The sequence below is a fragment of the Triturus cristatus genome, chromosome 11 (genome assembly GCF_964204655.1).
Source record: "Triturus cristatus chromosome 11, aTriCri1.1, whole genome shotgun sequence".
Taxonomy (NCBI): domain Eukaryota; kingdom Metazoa; phylum Chordata; class Amphibia; order Caudata; family Salamandridae; genus Triturus; species Triturus cristatus.
The window spans coordinates 275,687,411-275,710,502 of NC_140594.1; the positions used below are offsets into that span (position 1 = coordinate 275,687,411).

The 23,092-nt window shown below is 43.4% G+C and overlaps 1 protein-coding gene across 1 annotated transcript in view; it reads right to left on the minus strand.

Moving 5' to 3' along the window:
- LOC146784016 (telomerase protein component 1-like) overlaps nucleotides 1-23,092 on the minus strand; it is a 109,634-nt gene that overhangs the window by 16,000 nt on the left and 70,542 nt on the right. Inside the window, exons 9-11 of the mRNA XM_085633843.1 lie at nucleotides 17,323-17,514; nucleotides 15,575-15,784; nucleotides 14,593-14,793 (exon numbers count right to left, since the gene is read on the minus strand). Of these exons, the coding sequence (XP_085489969.1) occupies nucleotides 14,593-14,793; nucleotides 15,575-15,784; nucleotides 17,323-17,514 (603 nt within the window). The remainder of the gene's footprint in view (nucleotides 1-14,592; nucleotides 14,794-15,574; nucleotides 15,785-17,322; nucleotides 17,515-23,092) is intronic.

Consider the following 23,092-nt stretch of genomic DNA (forward strand, 5'->3'; position numbering starts at 1 on the left):
AGGGCGGCAGGAGGGCACGAGTGCTGCGCGGGAACCAACACCGCATGTAGTCTCTGTCCTACTTGGATCCAAAGGGGGGACGACCTCCAGCCCAGCCAACGAAACCCCAATTAAAATAACAACCAACTTGGGTCAAGGCAAACGTTTCTGCTGCGTAACGGGAAACATCAACAAAGACTGGTCTTGGTTGCCGCACGTTTTAAACCCCAGCACCTAATAGTCGCCCCCCCAAAAAACACTCTTCACGACCACCGACCATTAGCAGTTTAAACATCATGTCCTGGAACGTTGCAGGGATAAGCAAATTAACTCAAAATCAAGCGGCAGTGGACTTTCTAGAAGGCGCCGACATAATCTGCACCCAAGAAACCTGGGCAGTCAAACCCATATCCTTAAGGGGGTCCGCCGAATTTTGCAAACCAGCTATAAAAGCCAACATATTCGGAAGACCCTCAGGAGGGATAACGATTTGCATCAAGCACTCGTTGCGAAACGAATTCACTGAAACACCTTTTACCTCAGATTTGTTCCTGGCGGGCATCCTGAAAGGGCTTCACTCGTCCAATGGCCCACTTCCCATACTCTTAATCAGCGTATATTATAACCCCCATGGGCAGGGGGCCACGGACTCCAGGTTACAGCTGACAAGCCAGCTAGAAGCCTTACTTCTGCAATACCCCCTACTGGACTCCATCATCCTTGGGGACTTTAACACTCACAACATAGGGGCCATCCAAAGCCAACCCTCCGGGGCAACAAATGTCTTCAATGCTTTAATTAAATCATATAACTTGGCCACTGCTCATGTGGTCTATTTAAAAACTCATCCAATGGCCGCCATAGCCCCCACTTTCAACAATCAAACAACGATTGACTATATCATTTTAAGCGAAAATGTACAACCTCTACTGTCAAACTACATAGTTCACCCACGCAATGAAAGCGACCACGCTGCCCTAACAATTACCTTGAACCTCACAATGGAAACCTGCCCTAAGATGATCTGCCTCGGGACTTCCACTGGCGAAGAACTGTACAACCTTCCGAGACGAATTAAATGGGGGCCTGTGCCGGCCACCAAGTTCGAGGTCTGGAAACAAGCATGGGAAGGCTGGCCAATAAGTCCCAACCCGGGGGGTGTTATAAAAGAAGGGGACAGATTAGCTCCGGATCTAGCCCTTGTGCTCCGTGACAACTCAGCAGGTTGTGCCCGAATGTATGTACCCCACAAACCAGGAACCAACACGGCAATTAAAGAAAGCGCCCGAAAACTAAACGCCTTACGTAGAACACACAGAAAAACCGGCTCTGATCAAGACAAAAGGCGATTAAAAACAGCCGCAAAAAACCACTCAAAAACGGTGTGGGCTGCTAAGCGCGACCACTTAGATGCTCAATGGCTGCGGATTTTTGATCTGTTAAGTCCTTGTAAAACCCAAGAGTTCTGGAGCTATTTAAACACCCTTGCTCAAGGGCATAATCATAGAGAAAACTCTCTTGATGCACGTTCTTGGATCAGTCACGTACAGACATTATATCAAGACGACCAACATAGTCTCCACTCAAATAACGACCATGCTGGGACTGGCGAACCAGACTCTTCCGCCAAATTTAAAGTTGACCTTGAGACAGCTTCAGTCACCAGAATTTTAAAAAAAATCAGACACAACGGAGCCCCGGGTCCCAACGGCTTGCCCGGCTCTCTGTTTAGGGCACACATAGAATTCTGGTCCGCGACTCTGACGCTTCTCTATGCAGAATGCCGGCTTCTAGGGGATGTGCCAGACTCCTGGAGAGGGTCGCTCCTTCACCCAATCCATAAGAAAGGCCCAAAATCCAACCCGAACAATTATCGCATGATCGCTCTTCTGGACATCAAGGGCAAGGCCTACGCCAGTTCCATCTTGGTAGAGTTAACCCACTGGGCAAGTTCCGAAGGTCTTTTACCATTCTTTCAAACAGGGTTTAGATCTGGGGCATCGACGATTGATAACATAATAGCCCTTTCTTACCTGGCCCATCAAGCAGTTATTCGCAATGGCCTCCCTCTCTTCGCATGCTTTATTGATTACTCAGCAGCGTTCGATGGTGTAGACCGAACAATCCTTTGGAAGAAGCTGGCACTTTGGAACATTAACCCTGCGCTGTTGAAAGCTATACAATCATTATACCATAAAACGTGGGTCAGAATTAAACTCTCCAATACCTCAGCAACAGAGAAAATAAAAACAGACCGGGGTTTAAAGCAAGGGTGCGTCTTAGCTCCGCTCTTGTTTAATTTGTATACCGCCGACATGGGCCAAGCCTTGACAGGAGCAGCACTGGCCACGCCGAGGATCGGGGACACCAAGATACAGCTCATCCAATATGCCGACGACCTGGTACTTTTAGACCACACCAAAATAGGTCTACAAAAAGCTCTGTCGGCCTTGGCAATCTACAACGCGGCCCACAAACTGGTGGCCAACCAATCCAAATCTAAGGTTGTCATCTTTGGCCATCACCCGAAAAAGAAATTAGCAAGATGGAGCCTTGGCCAGCTGACTCTGGAAAGCGCACAAGAATACAACTACCTGGGCGTTTGGCTCACCGAATCCGGGCGTCCGTGTGCTCAACTGCACAAAATTCAAATGAAAGGGAAATACATTACTTACGCTCTCTGCAAATTACAAGCTACTTTGCACAGCCCAACCACGACGGCCATCCGAAGAGTCCTACGCGCAAAATTAATGCCCGCTCTCACTTACGCTCAATTAGCATTCCCTGGAAAACTAACGAAAGTACTAGAAAAAATTCATTGCAGTGCCCACAAAAGGTTGTTTCACCTACCTGCGTGCACCCGAAACACATTGGTGTGCCTAGAATTCTCTTTGAACCATCAAATGCTGGAAGAGACGGCCTCTCTGTGTAAATACTACTTTCTTACTATTGCGGCTCAAGAGAAATCTATGAAGGCAGCTTTAAAACATATCTTCTGCGAACCTGGGAACCCATGGTCAACTGCCCTCGCAGCCGGAGCAGTCCAGCTCAAATTAGCCTTGGAGAATTGGAACCCTAAGATCATCATGTACTCCGCCATCAAATGCACATTTAAAAAACAAGTTCGCATCCTCTCTCGCGCTCTAGACCTGGAACGGTTGGACAAAAAAGGCCTCCATGAAAGTCAAACCCTGCCACAAAAAGGGTTCAACTCCAAACACCATCTCACGCATGCCGTGGGCAGAGCAGCCTTACTTAGGATCTTGGCATCCAGATTACATCCTCTGCCACTTCAAGAAATATACAATATCAAACGGAGAACAACGGCGATCAAGGGCTGCCGGCTCTGCAATTACAAACACGAGTCTTTGGCCCTCCATTTATTTTGTTGCCCGGCCTTGTGCACAGCCCGCAGTCTCTATCTACGGCCAATTCTATTACAACTGGGCACCCGTACAGCCAAGGAGGCGATCTCTCAATTGTACACATTGAACACAGTAAAACATATGGCTTCGTTTGGCAAATTCATCAAACAGACTCGATTATTGCTGACGGCTCCACCACTTAGAGACCCAGTCAATTGCAAGTCTGCTTGACGTCCACGGATTTTAATTATTGCCTTCTTTTAAATGCTGTTATCTTTTTTTACAACTTTGTTATATGCTAAGGTTTTATGTTATGGTTTTAAGTAACCAGCAATAAAAACTCATTCATTCATTAGTCTTTATGGAGAAATGATTTGATTATTTTTTCTCCTTGTTATGGGCCCCTCTTCTGCAGCCCATTGTGTTGAATTTAACTACTGATCATTGGAGATATTGTTAGGGGTTCTCCTTTGACTGTTACTCTGACTTACACTTGTGCCGGCTAACAACCATTCTCCAGAGGGATTTATCATCATTTCTCAGACATTGATGTTGGAGATGCATGCAGCAGTGCATTCTGGATTGTTGGAAATGAATTACCAAGAACATACACTCACATTGTACAAGAATGCCGTTTTACTCATCATTCTGCTTGTCTGGTTTCACTCCTATCTGTTTTCCTATTCCTTGGGAGGATTTCTGACAGGTTGAGATATCTGAGAACGGTCGTCACTTAAGGCGGTAGAGAGCTGCCTCCACTCTTGAGGGTACCTCTGTCTCTAGCCAACAGATCCAGACACCCAGACAGTTGACAGATTTAGCTCTGGAAGGACATTAAATGCACCCAAGAAAACAACTAAGGAAAAGCAGTGGCAAGCTCAAATGCATCACACCCCAGAGAACTGCCGCATCTAACTCCATATTGACACTAGCAAAAAATGAAATCACTAATGAAAAAAACACAGAAAACAAATGTAACATGTTGCTGGGGGCTGGCAGATCTAACTCAAGAAGGACACTAGCAAAAAGAAAAGAAGTGAGGAAAAGCAACACTGAGCTCAGATGCATCACACCCCAGAGATCGGGTAGGTCTAACTAAACTGACTCTAGCAAGCAAGAAAACAACTAATGAAACGAGCAGAGCTGAAATACATCATATCGCAGGATGTTGGCAGATGGAGCTCAGGAGGGCACCAATGAACAAGAAAAAAACGAAAGAAAGGGAGCACTGAGCTCAAATGTGTCGTAACTCAGAGAGCTGGCAGATCTAGGCCTGCAAGGAAAATACCAAACAAGAAAAACAGTGCCCAGCTCAAATGACCTTACCCGGTGGAGCTAGTTGATCTGTCCACTCAAACAAAATTGATTCTGCCTATCCCACACTACTTCAAAATTGCTCGTACGTCTGCAGTACATAGTAGCAAAAATGTAACAATGTTAAGCCACAGATTGGATATACTAATCCAACTTTATTGGATTTATACAAAATACTTTTCTTTATGATATTATTGCCTTTTATCTATCAATTTAATTAGTACATATACACATAAAAACCTGAAATGTCTCTACTTCACCAATGACTCACAAACCAACTACCCCACCTTCATCCCCTCAAGCCCACTAGCACAAAATTCATTAAAATCTCAATATACTCTTCAATCTCTCTCACTCATACTACAATTACTCAATACCTCTCACCAAACTAAAAACCTACAATAGAGGATAAAGTTGCTGGGCCTAACAAATAGCGCAATAGATATATGCTCAACCTTAAATTGTTCCTACATACATTTTCTTCAACATTTAAATACTCTACAAATTGTCTTCTTCACAATACTTTAGAAGAAACATTTTCTATTCATTTCCATTTTTTAAAGATGACATTTTGCTAGGTTTCCAGTATAGTGCCGATGCGTATTTTGGTGTGAGATTCATCTCCCGTCATACACCTTCCTGAGGGCACTCTAAGCAGTTCCCACATTCTAATAGATACAAACAAGACTTTAGAGAGGGCAGGGAAAACGTACAACAATGAATGAATAATTTCTCTAATAAGAATTGAGGGTTCATATAAAAATAGGAATTTAATGAATACAGAAAAAACTCTCCGCATTTTATATTGTGTGTGTACTCAACCTACATAAATCCAAAGGTGCACTAAAACCCCCCACCATAAAAACGCATAATAACACCCTAGTGCCACCCATCATCAACCTCACTGAATGATAAATAAACCACTTATTGTTGATAAAATTGCGAAAGAAGTAGGCCAACATTTCTAACTCTTAAAGGGTTATTCCATTATTGCCATCATTCAAGCAACCATGACCATAACCAGATATATTAAAGGTCAAACAGCGATCCGCAAGGGGACAAACTCCACGAATATAAATATAAAGCTGGAGAATTAACTTTCAGCAAGTTACTAAGAACAAATAACAAATAAACAAAAGTCTGTACAAAATACTGCCTGATGTATAGATAATATTCTCAGATACCAAAACCTATACCTTAATCACCGTCACATTATTTTCTTGCAAAACAAAGATTCTAAATCCAGAAAATATTGCCTTAATGAGAAAGATCTAATGAATTCTTTATCAGTATAGTTTTATACAGGTCACATGTCCAATATAGACTGGCCAATACCCTTACAACCGTCGATTCTGCATATAAAAATACCATGACTATATCAAAAATGGATAGTATTACATCAATCACAAGTCTAGCTATAAGGGATATCACTAGCAAAAAAATCCATGTGAAGTGGCCAAGATCAGAGGCAAAAAGGGAATAAAAAACGATCCTCAAAGAGCTCTCCTACAGTCAACTCAAACCTCATTTCATACTAACGTAACAATCACAGAATGACACCTTCAGGGTTGTGAAATCAAATACAACACCGCCAAAAAGACACCAATACTGGAACCTTTTACAGATCAAACAAAGCTATTAAGCTATTACACCTCTCTGTAATTCCTGGGATTTCCATTTGCCGCAGTTTCCATGCTGTTCGTGAGAAGGAACAGGAGACGCTATTGCTCTCCATTATACCTCTCGATCAGCAGCGGCTCCTCCACAATGGCAGAGGAGCGTCACCCCGCTCACTGCAGAAGAAAAATAAAACTATAATAAAATAATTTTATTATTGTTTTATTTTCCTCTGACAGCAAATGCTGCCAAGTCAAGGGCAAAGTGGCTCGGATATCCTGAGTGACAGCCAGCAGGGGGAGGAGGAGTTGCTAGGCACTGGAAGTGCGCATGACGTTTTGGCCCGCTGTCTTAGGCCGGCCAAACCATCATGAGTACTTTGATTCTCCAACCCAGCTGTATTGTACAGATGGGTGGAGAAACGGTAAAGGCTACTAGCCACTTACTGAACACCTAACCAGGCTGCCCAGACTAATCCTAGCACTCCAACCCAGCTGCATTGTACAGCCGGGTGGAGAAACGGTTAAGGTGGCTAGTCACTTACTGAGCGGCTAGTCAGGCCGCTCAGACCAATCCTGGCGCTTCTCTCATGCTGAAAACAGTGTCTGGATTGGGTGGGAGTGGACCATCGATTTCCTCATACTTCATCACCAAGGCGGCTAGCGGCGGCAGCGTGAGGTAAGTGTTTTATTATTATTATTTGTCCCCCCTGCATGCTTCCCAACCAGTTTATTTTGGCAGCAGCCGCCTTGGTCTCAATGCCAGCCACATGATGTTATGGGTCATCACGCATACACTATGCTAGTCTCCTAAATCACCTGTTCACCTGGATCACAATCTTAGAGTGGCTCCCTAGTGTTAATTCCCCACAGTTGCATACCATAAAACAGGCTATGATCCATCCAATAGCTCCATATTGTTCGAATGAAGGAACGGGGAGCACCAATGTCCTCCAATATATTTAACTCCAACTATAGACATGGGAAGAGCCGACGTTCTCGAATATATTTAACTCGATGCTGGTCATGTGATACTCTTCGTCTTAATGCGTGCACTACACTGGTATTGCAAACCACCTGTTCATCTAGAACATCATCTTGAAATGGCTTCCTAATATTAATTCACCACAAAACCAGAATATGGATTGGGCTGTGCTCTTTTACAATAGCTCTAGATAAACCCCCAAAAATATTTCAACCTACCTGTAGCCCTGGAACGCCATCATAAAAAGAATGTCTTCAATATTGATTCATCACAGTGGCATGCTCCGGGTTCCAATCATATCAAATTGCGCACAAGAATCTCAAAGAGATATACTCCCAACCAAACATAATAGCTTCTCACAATATATAGAACAATAGAGGAATATATTACACTATTAAAGGGACTCTGTTGCCACCTACACTGGAACAAATGAACAACCATAATCAATGCAGAGAATAGCAAAATCCTAGCCCGAGGCAAACTACCCCCAATATACCCAAAATTCCCTTAAAATACCCTTAAGAGCAAAATATTTTTTTTATTATTCCAGTACTTATGGATGGTATTTTCCCAAGTAATTACTTCATGAAGGCCTTCTCTATATGTTCCAAGGTAAACATCCAAAATACTTCCCTTTTCCCACGATAGCTGCTATCATCACTCCCTCCGACTGGATAGATCCTCTCCAAGTTAACCAAGTTAAGGCTGCTTTCAGAATGTCCAAATTGTGTCCAAGGTTGTAATAGGGGAGCCAAAGTTTTATTATTATGAATAGCTGATTTATACACACTACATCTTACATCAATTTCATGCCTCGTCTCGCCTACATATCCTAAGCCACATGGACAAACAATCAAGTAGATCACATTAGATGTGCAGCAGTTTGTCATTTGCTTTAAGATAACCCGTATTCCTTTATAATCAATCTCGGGGATACTATGGCTCAGTAACAGGCATGGCAGTGACCACATTTATGATTGCCAAACACTGTATTTTGGCCAGCGATAGACTTTTGACAATAATTACCTCCACTCTCAATTCTCAATTTTACCCATTACTTCTAAAATTACAATTCCTACGCTAGGTGAATACAGGTTTATGTAATTTGATTTCATTCTCATTGATATTCACTATGTGCCATTGAGAAATGTGTCTAAACTTTTGGTCCAAATTAGAATGCTGTATAGCACATACTAAATGATCATTCAGTTTGTTAGGTCTTTCTTGGAACATGGCAACTCTATTATAATATTTAACTCTTGTAAATGAATCACAGATCACTCGTTTACGATATCCTCTCCTCATCAACTTTTCCCTTAATACCTCCACATTTCTTACAAAATCCTGAATGTTGGAACAGTTCCATCTGATGCAAAGGGATTGGCTAAAAGGTATTCCTTGTTTTTGGCACAAAAGATGAAAACTTGAAAATGCAGTAGGGTGTTGCTAGCCGGGGGCTTCGTTTACAATGAAACCACAACCTTCTGTTTGTGATGCTGTATCCAAATTTTCAAGGAACTCCACCTTATCCCTGCTGGCATTAGGTGAGAATTTAAAATTATCATCAAAAATATTAATCCAAGAACAGAACTCTAGGAGCTGTTCTTCTTTGTCATGCCAGACGTAAAAGATGCCATCAATGTATCATGACAAGTGTTCTATATTTTTTTAACCATATAGGTGTTGGCTACACTGGAGGCACATGTTTCTCCCATACGGACTCCTTTTACTTGTTTGTACAATTCATTAACAAATTTTAAAAAATCATTTCCCAATACAATTTGAAGACATTGTAAGATGTTCCGATATACTACTGACTGCTTCAAAAGCCTCCTTTTGCGGGTACATCTGTATATAGGGCCTCGATATCTATCATGACCAATATTTATCAATCCCGATGAAACTCAACACCTTCAATTCTACAAATCGTGTGCCCAGTATTTTTAACATACGAGGCTAAACCGTAAACAAAGGTCTTTAAAAATGTATCAATACATGTTGATAGCGGCTCTATAGCTGCTTCAATAGTGGATACAATAGTACAAAAGGGGGGATTTATGATGTCCTTGTGTGTCTTGGGTACTTCATACATAACTGGTATACGAGTATTGGACTGATTCAAATACTCAAACTCTTGTTTACACAAGGTACCAACTTCCAGAACCTCTGTACTTATTTTTCTGATTTTACTAATCACTCTCTTTTGCGGATCACCTTTGATTTTTTGATAATGTTCTACATAGCCAACATGGTCTTCATCTTTTGTTTGTATTGGTCAATGTCAAAAAGGACAATCCCCCCACCCTTACCACAATGTTTAACAGTGATCTGCTTATTCTGTTGGAGTTTCTTCAAGGCCAGATTCTCTTCATAAGGAAGGTTTTGTAAAGGTTTCAGAATATTTTTGATAGAACAGATTTTCCAAAAATATCAACTTCTGGCCCTAATTGGTCCAGTTTGGGAATAAAGGTAGATAGTAATTTCATACCTGTTGTTCTCCACAATAATATCTTTACTCATAAAAGCTTTTTTAGCATTATCCTGTGAAAGAAAGCATAAAGATGCCGGGCCAGTTCAAACTTGTCTGCACGTTTGCTTGCTACAAATGTCAGTCCCTTAGAAAGTAAACTCTCAGTAGTTTCATCCATTTCCATAGTAGAGAGCAGGAATACGGGGATGTTATCAAATTCCACCAATACTGTTGGCTCCGTGTTTGTAAACAGTGGTGATTCAAGTCTGCCTTCTGGTATCTGTCTCTTGTTTGATTGATGATGATGGATTCAACCCAGATCTGTGACTGTGGGCGAGTGTCTGAAAAGTTTCAGCACTCCGCCCATTATATCCTTTTGTTTGCACTAAGTTGGCAGGGTATGCCCAGACGTGGGTCCCTTGTTCACTTTGCCACTGGATTCAAGCTAGCCTGGCTTTTGAGGGGTATTACCCTGTAACCAGTCCTAGGATGCTTGTTTCCAGTTCAGGGAAGATCTGCCTTGGCAGTTTGGGCTGGACTGTTCCCACGAGGCAAAGGGTCAAGAATGATTTGCATATAGCTGGGTCTGAACTGAGGTGGCGAAGTGAGCATAAGAATGATGATGGATTCAACCCAGATCCGTGACTGGGGGTGAGTGTCTGAAAAGTTTCAGCGCTCCGTCCATTATCTCCTTGTGTTTGCTTTGTTTGCCCTAAATTGGCAGGGTATACCCAGATGTGGGTCCTTTTTTCACTTTGCCACTGGATTCAAGTTAGCCTAGCTGATGAGGGGTGTTACCACGAAACCGGTCCCAGGATGCTTGTTTCTGGTTCAGGGAATACATGGCTTGGCAGTTCGGGCTCAACTGTTTCCATGAGGCACAGGGTCAAGGCTGATTTGCATATAGCTGGGTCTGAACTGAGAGGGCGAAGTGAGCTAAAGAATGATGATGTATTCAACCCAGATCTGTGACTGGGGGTGTGTCTGAAAAGTTTCAGCGCTCCGTCCATCATCTCCTTGTGTTTGTCTTGTTTGATTTTGAACTCGTCCCCTGAAGTTCCCTCTTCTGGGTTCTAAAAAAGCGATATTGGGATTTTACCTATCATAATGTGTATGTCTATCTCCATATTTATCAAACGGGTTTGAACTCTCCTCGTCCTCTCATTCAGATGTATCTGAAAACGTTATTACTTTCCTGTTATTCCAACCTTGATTCCCTGATCACCTGATTTGGTCATCGGACATATTGTAATATTTATCCAAGAGGTTGGGGTTAACCCGTCCCTGAGAACAATATTTAATACCCTTCTTTCAGTTATCTGTCTTCTTCCTGAAATAATTACTGAAGGAATCTAGGCCTGTATTGATCTTTTCAGGTTTCTTCCTTGCTTTATCTATCATGTTGATTCTCTTAAGTTTCTCCTCCAATTCCTCAATCTCCTTATTGAGGATTACCACCACCTCCCTGGCTGTCTTGATAATGAGAATCATCCAGTCGGGTGAAGAGCCATTTGAAATCAGGGACCTTTTTTCTAAGAACCTCAGCATTATCACAAACAATCCTGAAACATTTCTCACCCTCAAAACCATCGGAATAATACCCGCTTCCAAATAGTCTAACATGAAATTATCATGTGATTGAATAATTTGGCCCATTCTTCATTTTGTACTTTAGACATTACTATGGGTTTATCTCCTATGGTCACTTGGCCTATAAGCTTGGAAAAATCTTCATCTCTAACTCCAACTCTTTTAATACCCTCCATGGCAAGATAAATCCTCCTTGTAGTTGTACTTAAACACCATCACCAATGTGTTCAAAGGGGAAAATAACTAAAAACAGTGCTAACCCAAGTGAATACATCTAGCGCTGGTACACAAATGAATATCAATACAAAATCTCCATCACAGCAAAATGCTGTAAAGTACATATTCTAAAAGTAGAAAAAGAGTTGATCCATCTCAAAAACACTATCAAACAACAAGGAAAGGTAACAAAGAGTTCAAATGCATCATACCCTAGGGAGCTGACAGATCTACCTCTGGAAAGGCATTGACAACAAAGAACACAACTACGAAAAAGATGCACAGAGCTTTCCAGGAAGCTGGTAGATACGGCTTTGGAAGAACACAGCAAAACAGAAAACAACTATAGAAATGCTGTGCCGAGCTCAAATGCATCACACTTTGGGTAGCTGGCAGATCTAGTTCCAGATTGACACTATAAAAGTTAGGGAAGGAAGTGCATGGCTCAAATGCACCACACCCCCTGGGAGCTGGCAGAGCTAGCTGAGGAATAACAGTAGCAACAAGAAAACTACAGAATATCAGCAGATAGCTCAAATGCTCATACCCAATGGAGCTGGAAGATGTCTAGTGAAGGACATGTGAAATCAAAGAACATTTTAGGGAAATGGGGATGCCAGACATAGCTCAGGAACGATAATGGCAAACAAGAACTGATCACAAACAAATTGTATCCGTGAATGGTAAGCAACCACATCCTGCTAGGCATGGCCGGTAAAGAGATGAACATCTATCCTGTATCTGGTTAATTGTAAAGACTAAGCAGAGGCGTTTACAGTGGATGCACTACATAAGGCGCATAAATAAAACAACTCTGAAGACCAATGGTCAAGCAGAAACTCCTAATTCCATAGTCACTAGGGTACTGGCAGAGGTAGCATTTGAAAAACACAACTGGGAAACAAACTTAGTCATAGTAGCCTAATAGGTTGATGTTTTGAAAAATAGCTTAAGGCGCAAACTACTTGCTTCCCTCTGAGTGGGGCCTAACTGTGTCAATGCCGAGCAATAAATCTTGGACTATAAACTGATTCTATCTAGTATTAGCAACTCCTACCATTCTTTGCTTTTGATCTACCCTTGTCACCCCCATTGCATGATATTCACTCATGCTGTAGCCTTCCATTCTCTCTCTGGTCCAGTGAACAGAGGCACCATGAGCAGTTAGGTGAGACAACAGGGTGAAAATGCACAATTCGACAGATTTTTATAAATTTGCAATAAAGTGAGATGGTTGGGTTAAATGTCTGGTCTTCCACCACTCCCTACAACAAGGACTGTGAGGTGCACCTTTTCTATTACCAACCACTCCAAGCCGCTTGCCAAATCCTACTATTTTTTTTTTTTGCAGGGTTTTATATAGCGCAAACTTGACCCGAATCCAATCAGGTATATCAGAGCGCTTTACATAGCACCAGTTACGTTACATGAGGACACACATTCATTTTTTTTTTTTGTTAGGCACGGGGAGATTAAGTGATTTGCCCAGAATCACAGGAAGTTCAGCGTCATTACCAAGACTCAAACCCAGTTCCCCGGTCGAGCACCCTAGCCGTTAGGCCAACTCCTCTCCTCTCTACTATTCTTTATTGAACTTAGCAATTACATTTCTCTCTGTAATTGATGACTTGAGTCCCACTGCACTACTGTTCACACGCATGCACTATTCCTCCCCTCTGCATCTTCTTCCATCTGCTCTGCATGTGTCTGCAGTACAGATTTCTCTCCGGCGTTCACTTGATACTCAGTACACAATATCCCAACTGCATTATTTGGACTAAAGTGCCTATTCTAACTATGCATGTTGCTTGGTAATTCCCTTTTCCCTGGTTTTCTCCATCCATGTTTAGCCTTTTCTTCTGCCCCTTTAATTGGTCTGCAATTACTCTGACAGCAGCTTTCATTAGTCTGTGTTTACTGAGTTACAAAACCAATGTAGCCAACGTATCAGGAAAATGTCTTCTAAGGTAAGCATAATTTAATAATAGGGTTAAAAAACTAAATCACAGCAAATATTACTGCTTCGTTTTTATTAGTAAAGTTTGATTTATTTGGGAGTAGAGTCAGAATTGCTGCAATTAATTAGTTAATATTATTTATTTTAAAATAAAAGAATAACATATTCAAATGTATGGTTAAAGTTAGTATTAAAATAATTAAATTATATTAAAATTAAAGGTATTTAACAAAATATATTAGTTTAAATTGAGGTTAGTGTAAGAATTAATTTATTACAATGAACGTTAATTTAAACGGATTTAAATTATTTACATGGATTTAATTAGAGGATTAGAGTTAGTGTTTTGATTACAATAAAGGTCAAATCTGTTTATTTTAATTTAATGATTTTAAAAGAGAGTTAGGATTAGAATTGGTCCTAATTTTTTTAAAATATAAAGTAATTTATATTGCAGGTAATTTAGGTTTAGAATGAAAACTTAGCATTAGAATAGGAACTTAGCATTATAATAGGTCAACATTACTTTAAATAAAAAATTTAATTTAGACCAGTTTAAGGTTAGATTAGAGGTTATTTTTGATAACATTTCATGTAATTAAATCAAGAATAGGATTATGGAATTGGTTAGCTTTACTGGAAGATTTAACGTTAGGAATAGGGATCGAAGTGATGGTAGAAGAAAATAAGCGGGGAAGCAAAAATAATTTCAATCTTAAGGATAGGTGGGAGAAATAAAGGTAGGTTGAGGAAAAGACCGAGAAGAAAGGTATGAGGAAGTAAATATTAAGGTAAAGGCAATATCTCCATTGGTGTTTGATCACTCTGCCTTCTCCTTGCTCACCTGTGAATTCTTCCCTCAAGACTGCATATATGACGGATAGCTCTCCTGGTCGCTCTCTCTATTTACTGATCTCGTATTCTATTTGTCTATGCTCTTCATGATTTAGTAATATTTGTTTTGCCAGCTCCTCACTGGAAATTATCTGATATTTAAACTGACTTCTCGTCCCCAACACTTGAGTTCCAATATTCTTGCTATCTTGCTGAAGAGCCTCTTCACATGTGTCTGAGAAAGGTCCAAGCCAGGATGGAATTACCTCTGTGACGCAGGAATGGAAGAATGCAAGAGTGTCCATTCCTCTGGCATTGCGGCCGAATCGCAGGAGAGATTTTACAGCCCTGCGCACCTCGGCCCAGTGCATCATGGGTAAGTGTTCGGAACCACTCCTTTGGGCCATTACTTGCTGAACATCCTTCTCAAGAACTCCACTGATGCAAAAGCAGAGAAGACAAAGAAGCTGGAACAAAGGAGAGTACAATGTTACACCTTGACTTACTTTGACCTTTACATTCGTATTAACTGGGATAGTTTGTACAAACAGATTATTTGGCAGCGTGGGAGTGTAAAAAAAATAAATAATAATAATAGTAGAGAAACGAGACACCTATTCGGAGAGTCAGGAAATGACAAAGACGGTGGAAGCACACAAAGGAAGGCCCAGAAATATGAATTGTTGTTAAAAAGTCAGGAAATGGATGACGGAATTCAAATTAGGAAAATGAGGTATTTATGCAAGGTGAAGATTTTGGTTGTGTGTATTTTGGAGTTTATGTTTATGTAAACAGAGCTTTTGCAGTCCAAGTTTTCACCGGGAGCCTAGCACTGGCCCTCTGTAGGGTGACTCAACATCCATGCACGGACAGCAACAAATTAGAACATGTTCTTTTGGCCACGGCTGACGACGTGGGCTGAACCCTTTATTCCACCCTTAGACTCTCAATGGCCCCCTTATGCTGTTAGGGGCTTGGGATCGGGCCAAGCTAGGAAACTGCTGAAAGTTAAACAGTGCTACAAGATATACCTTTGCTTTCTCCTCCAGCTTCTGGCTTCGTGGCCCATAGGACCATGAGTAGAAAGGAAGGTGCCAGACCCTGACAGAGCAAGCTAGCCATCCGTGGCTGTAGATGATCAGTTGTATGGCTCTACTGCCTGGAAATACGTAAAGAACGTCTACTCTTCTGCCTCGGCTATTAAACTGCATCACAGTTCTGTTTTACTTTTAACAAAATGGCCTTTACCTCTTTCACCAGCGGCGTGTTCTCTCTCACCAGTCTGTTCACGATATTACTCAGCATTCCTTGCAGGCTGTCAGGAAATCCCTCGATGAGCTGAGTCACCCTCTCGAACACTCCAAAGACCCTCAGCTCCTCGCACGCCAGCGTCAGCCACAGAGGATTCTGGGAGGAGCTTTTCAGCATCAAAAGCTGCAGCTGGTCGGGACTCAGACGCTGATAGAGGGACGTGGTATAGACAGACAGAAGCCAACTGTCAACTTAAACCCCTTGACGTATGGCACACGGGGCTTCTGCCCTTGCACCTTCTGCATCACTCGACAGTGTCTCTCCCTTCATCCTCATGCTTAAACATCACATCACACAGTCCCTCCTTCATTGCACACTGCGCATCACAACACACTACCCACAGGTCACAGTAGTTCTGTTAAATGCTAAGTTAATTGCATTTGTATGGTGCCAAAATTAATTCTCTTGGCTTCGGAACTCATTCTCTGTCTGGGTAGCGCCAACCACCACTGTTGTGGCACTGTAGCACATTTCCTATGTGAACTACATGTCTACAGACTCTGTGCATCGGACAGTTGCTCCATTATTGTAGATCCCTACAAGACACTGTTTGTTCCTCCACCACTACTAATGCCCGACATCAAAATACACTTGCTTCGCTCCATCTCATACCAATGGACACCAAATAAATCACAGTACACTGTCAACACATCACAAAATAATTCACACATTTTAATGCAATATCTATATGCAACATGCAACACATTCTACATCAAGGCACCTTACGTGGCTTCTCGTTTCTCATGATTTAAATACCTGCGGGGTGGGAGGTCTTTCTAATTAAACCTAAAGTCTAACTTCCCTTTGGTTAAAAGATATTTTTGATTCACAGAGCCACAAATGTCCATGTTACCCTTGCAATACATTTCTTTGGCCCGAGTCACCAATATTTTGCTGTGACCTGCTCTTGTAGTGTATATTTGTTCAAGCTTATTCTCGAATTCCATGAGTAAGTTATGCGTACTCCTGGAATTCAGGAGTAAGATAGAAGTCCATAATAGACACGAGAATGTATTTCACAATTCACTCTACAACAGAGCACTAAATGTCTAATTCATGTTTTGCATAGTTACACATAATAGTGCTTCATTTTCCAGAATTTTTGCGTAATTATGAGAAAACGAATTATGAGAATTTGCACACCACTGCAATGCCATCTGGCATGGTAATCTGAGTTTGCTTCCACTGAACTAACTAGACCACACACCTGATAGAATAATTTGTAGGTAAAAGTTCCGGAATCGAAACCCTTAACGCTGTACCTGATGACTAGTGCTTTAAATGGGCCGGTACTGTCCGGTACGGAGTACCGGCGTTTTTTTATTTTGAGAGGGAGAGTACCGGCATGTCTCTAGAGAGACGTAATACTATTAATTAGAGAGTACCGGCACTTCACCGAATCAAGCAGGTACTCTGGTAGAGAGTACCTGCACTTCTATTTTTCCATTTCAAGCGCTGCTGATGACATAGAGTGTGGTGGTCACATATCACCAGCAAAGTCTGTGTCTACCACCTTTTTGCTAGACTATACATGGTCTATGCTATTCCCATGATAAAACGTATCCTTAGGTAGGCCTTTCTATCAGAACTGGGAGCCCTGTCTTGCTGTTTATAAGTGAATGAAGAAACAACACTTGATAGAAATCAAGTAATAGGAAGTTAGAAGTTGTGCACGACATGTTTACCTTGTTGAAGCGTGCAAGGTAAGTGGTGGCCAGGTTTTGAGCAGACTCTGCAGAAAGAGGCTCCAACCGCTGGATGAAGGGCGACACCACAGTGAGATCAGTTGTGCTAACAATACACCTACAGGTGGGTGGAAGAAAGTCCTCATCCGAAAGCCAGTCCAAAACCTCTGTTGCATCTGAAGGCATTGAGAGCTGTAGAAAGAACCATCATAAATAAATGTACAGCTGTAGTTACATTTCACCAAAGAGGGTGCAGGGCTGAATCCTGGTATCCTAAACCGGCCCCTCTAGACGTCAACCCACCCTTCCAACAAAAGAGACAACATTTCTACTACACACAAGTCAAACACACATCACCATTGCATACCACTGTCTATTCTTCTGCCAGGCATTGCAACAGGAACTTGGTGCTGTCTTTGCACAGACGTAAATCTGAGATGCCAATGCTACCTCATGTTGGGCCCATCACAAGGCACATTTAGGCAGACTTGTTCACTGTACACAGCAGGTCCCCTATACAGGCTTCTCATTCTGGAGTTTAAATCAGCCCATTGTATCGTTCCCTACCTTTACTGACCATCTCTCTCTGTATTCAGTCTCTCCACTGTTAGATCACAAATCCAACCCTGCTTCACCGCCCTGAATTTACCTGCTGGTCCTCAGCAGTCTGTTATTTTTCTTCTGAGTCGTTTCCTCTCGAACACTCTTCGATTCAACTGGAGGTCCATCCTCTACAAGACCTTCATAAACCACCTCTAACATCTCAAGGAGTTTCTTCGACCTCATTAGTCCCTGGGTCAACATCACATGATACAAGTGCACCATGATCACTCCCTGGACTCAAATGTGTAGTGTTCAATGTAACTCCTATTGTCCTGAATTTGAACTTCTGGAACCTTCGCTGAATCTGTGTGGGCCGCTGCTGCTAAGAGAGAGCTGCCACCGCTGAGAGCCCGCCTCAATTTGAACCTCCGGAACCTTCGCTGAATCTGTGTGGACCGCTGCAGCTAAGAGAGAGCTGTCACCGCTGAGAGCCTGCCTGAATTTGAACCTTCGGAACCTTCGCTGAATCTGTGTGGGCTGCTGCAGCTATGAGAGAGCTGTAGCCGCTGAGTGCCCACCGTTGTGCCAGTCTGGTCAAGACCATCCTTCGTCCTGTGGGCCGCCGCAGCTAAGAGAGAGCTGCTGCCGCTGAGCGCCCGCACCTTTGCCAACGTTGCCTCATCGTGAATTGTCCTGTGGGCCGTCGCAGCTAAGGGAGAGCTACTGCCGCTGTGTGCCTGCATCTTGTTCACCATTGTCGAGGATTGTCGCTATCGTCTCGTGGGCCACCGTAGCTAAGAAAGAGCTGCTACCGCTGTGAGCCCACCACGGAGCTGCAAGACGAGAGTCATCGCCACCACCAGCCCGGGCCACCACGGCCGCATCCTGCTGCCGCTGAGAGCCCGCCTGTCCCCGAGTGCCCGAATCATTGTGGCTGCACACTGCGGACCCCTGAAGCCAAGACTTGTGGTTGCTGGGAGTCCGCCTGTCACCGTCTCCGCTTCTTCGAGGAGCTGCGTGCTGTGTCCCCTTTCAACGGCAGGTATCTGGTGCGCAACGGGTCGCGTAGGCCCCGGCCTTGAACTCAGTGAGTGTCACGTCTGGTAAATTCGTTATTGCCTTTTTGAGTCCCTACTGGTTTACGTGCATTGTAGCTTGTTAAAACGCTTTGAGAGTCTAGAGTTACACATTATATAAAGATATTATTTTTCTATACCTACATGAGTTGTATCCTTTTGTGGTGTTGTTACTGCCTTATTGTGCATGGTCATAAATGCTTCACACACTGCCTCTGAGATAGGCCTAACTGCTCGTGCTACGTTACCACAGGGTTGAGCAGGGGTTGTCAAAGGGCATAGCCCACTTGCCCTGACTTAGGAAGAAGAGTCCCTATTTGAACATTGGCGCCAGCCATTGCCAACTAGAGATCCCCATTTCTAACACCATCCTTGTAACAAGGATTGCCTATTGTCTCTGCAATCACATGGGCTAGGTTCTACTGTGAGCTCAGTGAATGGTCACTGACTTCATCCTCGACCTTTCACTGTCAAGGTTTGGAAAGGGGGAGCAATCAAGGTTTACTCAGTGATGTAATTTAGCAGCTTAGACACCGGGAACATTTAAATAACAGACAAAGGGATTGACCAGTCAGTGTTATATCTATCTCCATGAAAGAACAAGGCTTTTACTCCTTTAAGATCAATAGTAAAGTAAAATGCATCACAGTCAAATTTCTACCTAGAAATTAAAATCTGATTGATCTCAATAGCTGCAGCTCAGTTTTGGCACAATCGCCTAGAAAACGGCATGCAAACATCTCCATTTCTTGCTTGCGCAGGAAGTTCAGAATGGCCTGTGAGCACATCTCTTGGTCTTGTTTTAGTCAGGCGCACATCAGCGCTAGAGACTCGGAGGCTGAAAAGTCAGCTGATGTCACTCGTGGTCAGAGCGCAGATTAAGGAGATGGAGTAGGGTGTGCGCTGATTTCAGGTTCGCCTTCTGCAAAAGCGGCTTCCTGTATGCATGGACTGCTTGTGACACCGTCCAGAACCAGATCACACACAGGGGATGCAGCTTTCACAAGAAAGGTCTCGAGGAGAGATGTTGTAGTGTACGGCTGGACACGTTCTAGTGTTCTCCCTGTTGTGCCCCACACTTTACACCCACCACAGGTGTAACCGGTCAGGTGACTCTGGAAATAAAAGGGCCTGGGCGCACGTGCCCTGGGCCAGTTTTAGTACCCAACTACGGTGTCTGTGGTCATTCGTCCAACATGCGGGTCTGAGGCCCGAAACACCACAGATGTGACCATTGCTAACAAAATGGCGGCCGTGGCCAGCAGGTGGGAAAAGGCAGGTACGCCTGCAGGCAACATGTCCACAGAGGCCAGGGGACATTCACTACAGGGGAGGAAAAGCACCACAGGCAAACCTCCAAAAGGTAGTGATTAACTTCGGCGGTTCTTCAACTCTTCCCTCAGGCCCCACTTTCTTTGGCACATTCCATGGGTGACGATGATACAGAATTGGATACACAGACTCCATTTTGATTCGAGTCGTTTTGGGCTTGATTGGGCAAGAGCAGCAGCACTCTGATCTTAATCTGCTCAAGTCAGGTGTATATGTTACATATGAAACAGGGGGTTCTTGAGACACGTGCAAATACGGGTGCACGTTAGGCACGTCAATTGCAGTCTGCAAGTGTGAATGCCAACCCCCCGCCCTTTCCAGAAGGCCTGGCAAAGGTTCAAGGAGGGAGAATCTAGGGCACCTTGCCTCAAGTCAGGCATTCAACGCCCATTGGGCTCAAAGGGCTTCCGACCTCCCGCCCACCGTCGTGTGTGGCAGTCCGGGCTGAGACAGCTTCCCGGGCACACACACAGACGCACCTGAGTACTTCACAGGTCTTAAAAGACCATTTGTTGTGTTTTCACCCCTTCTTAGAGCCCCTGCATCCCCACTCTGCCTATTGCTGGAAGAATTAGCCCCCCCCCCCCTGAAATTTGTTCTTAGCAAGAAAAATCCCCGCCGAAATTTGTCTCTAGTTGCGCCTCTGCCTCAAGTGAGTATGTGAGAGTGTGTGCAGGGAGCTGTGTGAGTGCGACAGCAGCAAGTGTAGTGTTCAGCATAGCACAGAGTGATCCTGGTGTATAGAGGCCCTGCAGGAAGATGGACACTGTATTTTATTTAACAAGGGATAGATAGTGATGCATAGGGATGGGAATTTAACCTACCCCAGGTGATTGAAGTAGCCCTCCTGCAGTCTGTCCGATTGCCAGTGCATGTGCTAGAATGTGTGAGTAAGTTGAACTTTTTAAATAATTCTGCTATTATTCTCCAGCTAATGAGCTCTGAGTAGCAGCTCATGGACACTGCTAACTGAGCAACCCTGAGGAGCACCGGCCCTTCCAAGCTCGGCAGTGTGTGGCAGGTGAGACTCTGACATGTCCTGCACCTCCATCTGGAGTAAGGACTGGACTTTTTAGAACCGAGGATGTGGAGAGGATGTGGTCTGACGGCTAGATTGCCGACTTTGGAGCTGGGAAACCAAGGTTCGAGCCTCTACGTTGCGTCTACATCCTGTGATTCTGGGCAAATCACTTAATCTCCCTGTTCCTACCAAAACAAGCATTGGCATAGCCAATAGGTCTCGCCTTTGGGACCTTATAATTGTAAGTATACATGGACATGTCTTTTCCAGAGTATCTTACTTTTCGTTTTAGGACCTCTGCCTCAAATTAAAAATGCAAAGTAAAATGCTTAGGCAAGTTTCAGAACGTTTTTCATCAATACCTGCACCTATGCCGTTTTTAGAATTCGGTCAGTGTGTTATTTCAACCCATTAACTTTCCAACTCAGACAGCAGCTCTTTAACCATGGATATTTCTAAACACAAACATCTGTGATGTTATGTGACCTTTTAGCCTGATAGAGCAGTGCTGGGCAGGGCTGCGGGATGAAGTAAGCTGAGGACAGGAAACATCAAAGACACTGATGACAGGGGATGGAAAAAAACACAAGCGGTGCATTGCACGTAGGCTCTGGGGCCCGAGGTTTTACATACCGGGGTCCCTGCAGGACTGGTTGCGTGAAGCACAATAAATAGATGCAAATCCAGTTTATTGTGTTTGAAGCTAGATGTTTCTTAGAAAGTATAGGAAGTATGTTTGCCACACAATGAAAGGTCGATGTGAAAAAATGATGGTATGCATCGTTTGAGTAATGCTGTTTGCATGCATAATAAATAAACTATGAGGTTGGGTAACATTCTTTTAAAAAAGTACATTGCATAATTTCAAAGTATGAATTAATGGTTTTAAAGGGATACCATACCCATGCCCAGAGGCGCAACTAGAGCCAAATGTCGGGGGGGGGGGGGGGGGGCTAAGAAAAAATTTCCGGGGGGGCTGAATCTTTAAGCAATAGACAGAGTGGAATGATTTCGGCGGGGGGGGTGCTGGATCTTTAAGCAACAGGCAGAGTGGAGCTGCAGGAGCTCTTAGAAGGGGTGAAACAACAGCAAGGCCTCATTAACATGCAAATGGTCTTTCAAAGACCTGTGAAGTGCTCGGGTGCGGCTGTGTGTGTGCCAAAGAAAGCTGTCTCATCCCGGGCTGCCACACACGACGGGGGGGGGGGGGCTGAAGCCCTTTGAGTCCAATGGGTGTTGCGCGCCTGCCCATGCCTCAGTAGGTGATGCTTCAGAGAAGATCCGCGGTCAGTAAAATAACAAGTGCTTGCGGCTAGTTGTGTCGTTCTAGCGCTCTTGTTGCTGCAACTTTTTGTGAATAATGAATTGAGAAACTCACTGAGCCATACAGCATTCACTATGCAGGTTTATAGCATCCGAAGGGAACACCGTGCTGGAAAGGGGCTTCTTGATCACAAAGGTCAGTGCTGCAGTCGGCGGTAGGATTCATTTTAATGTTTGCATTGTTAAGCAGAGGATAGTACAGACACACTGGCACTGCATGTTTAGTTCCAAGCCACTATAAAATAACTGTCTTTGGAGCAAATCACAGCCACTTAACAAGTGACAGTGGCCTTTTAGTACACGCGTCCGTACACATAATAAGCCACACTGACCCACATCAGAATCTGGCCAACTGATGGAGCAAGGTTTCGTATAAAAGAGACTTGCTCGTATGCAATCCTCTCGAATAACAAGTAATAATGTAACCAACATGTTCGTGGGTACTATTGTTGCACCACAATTTACATACTGTATC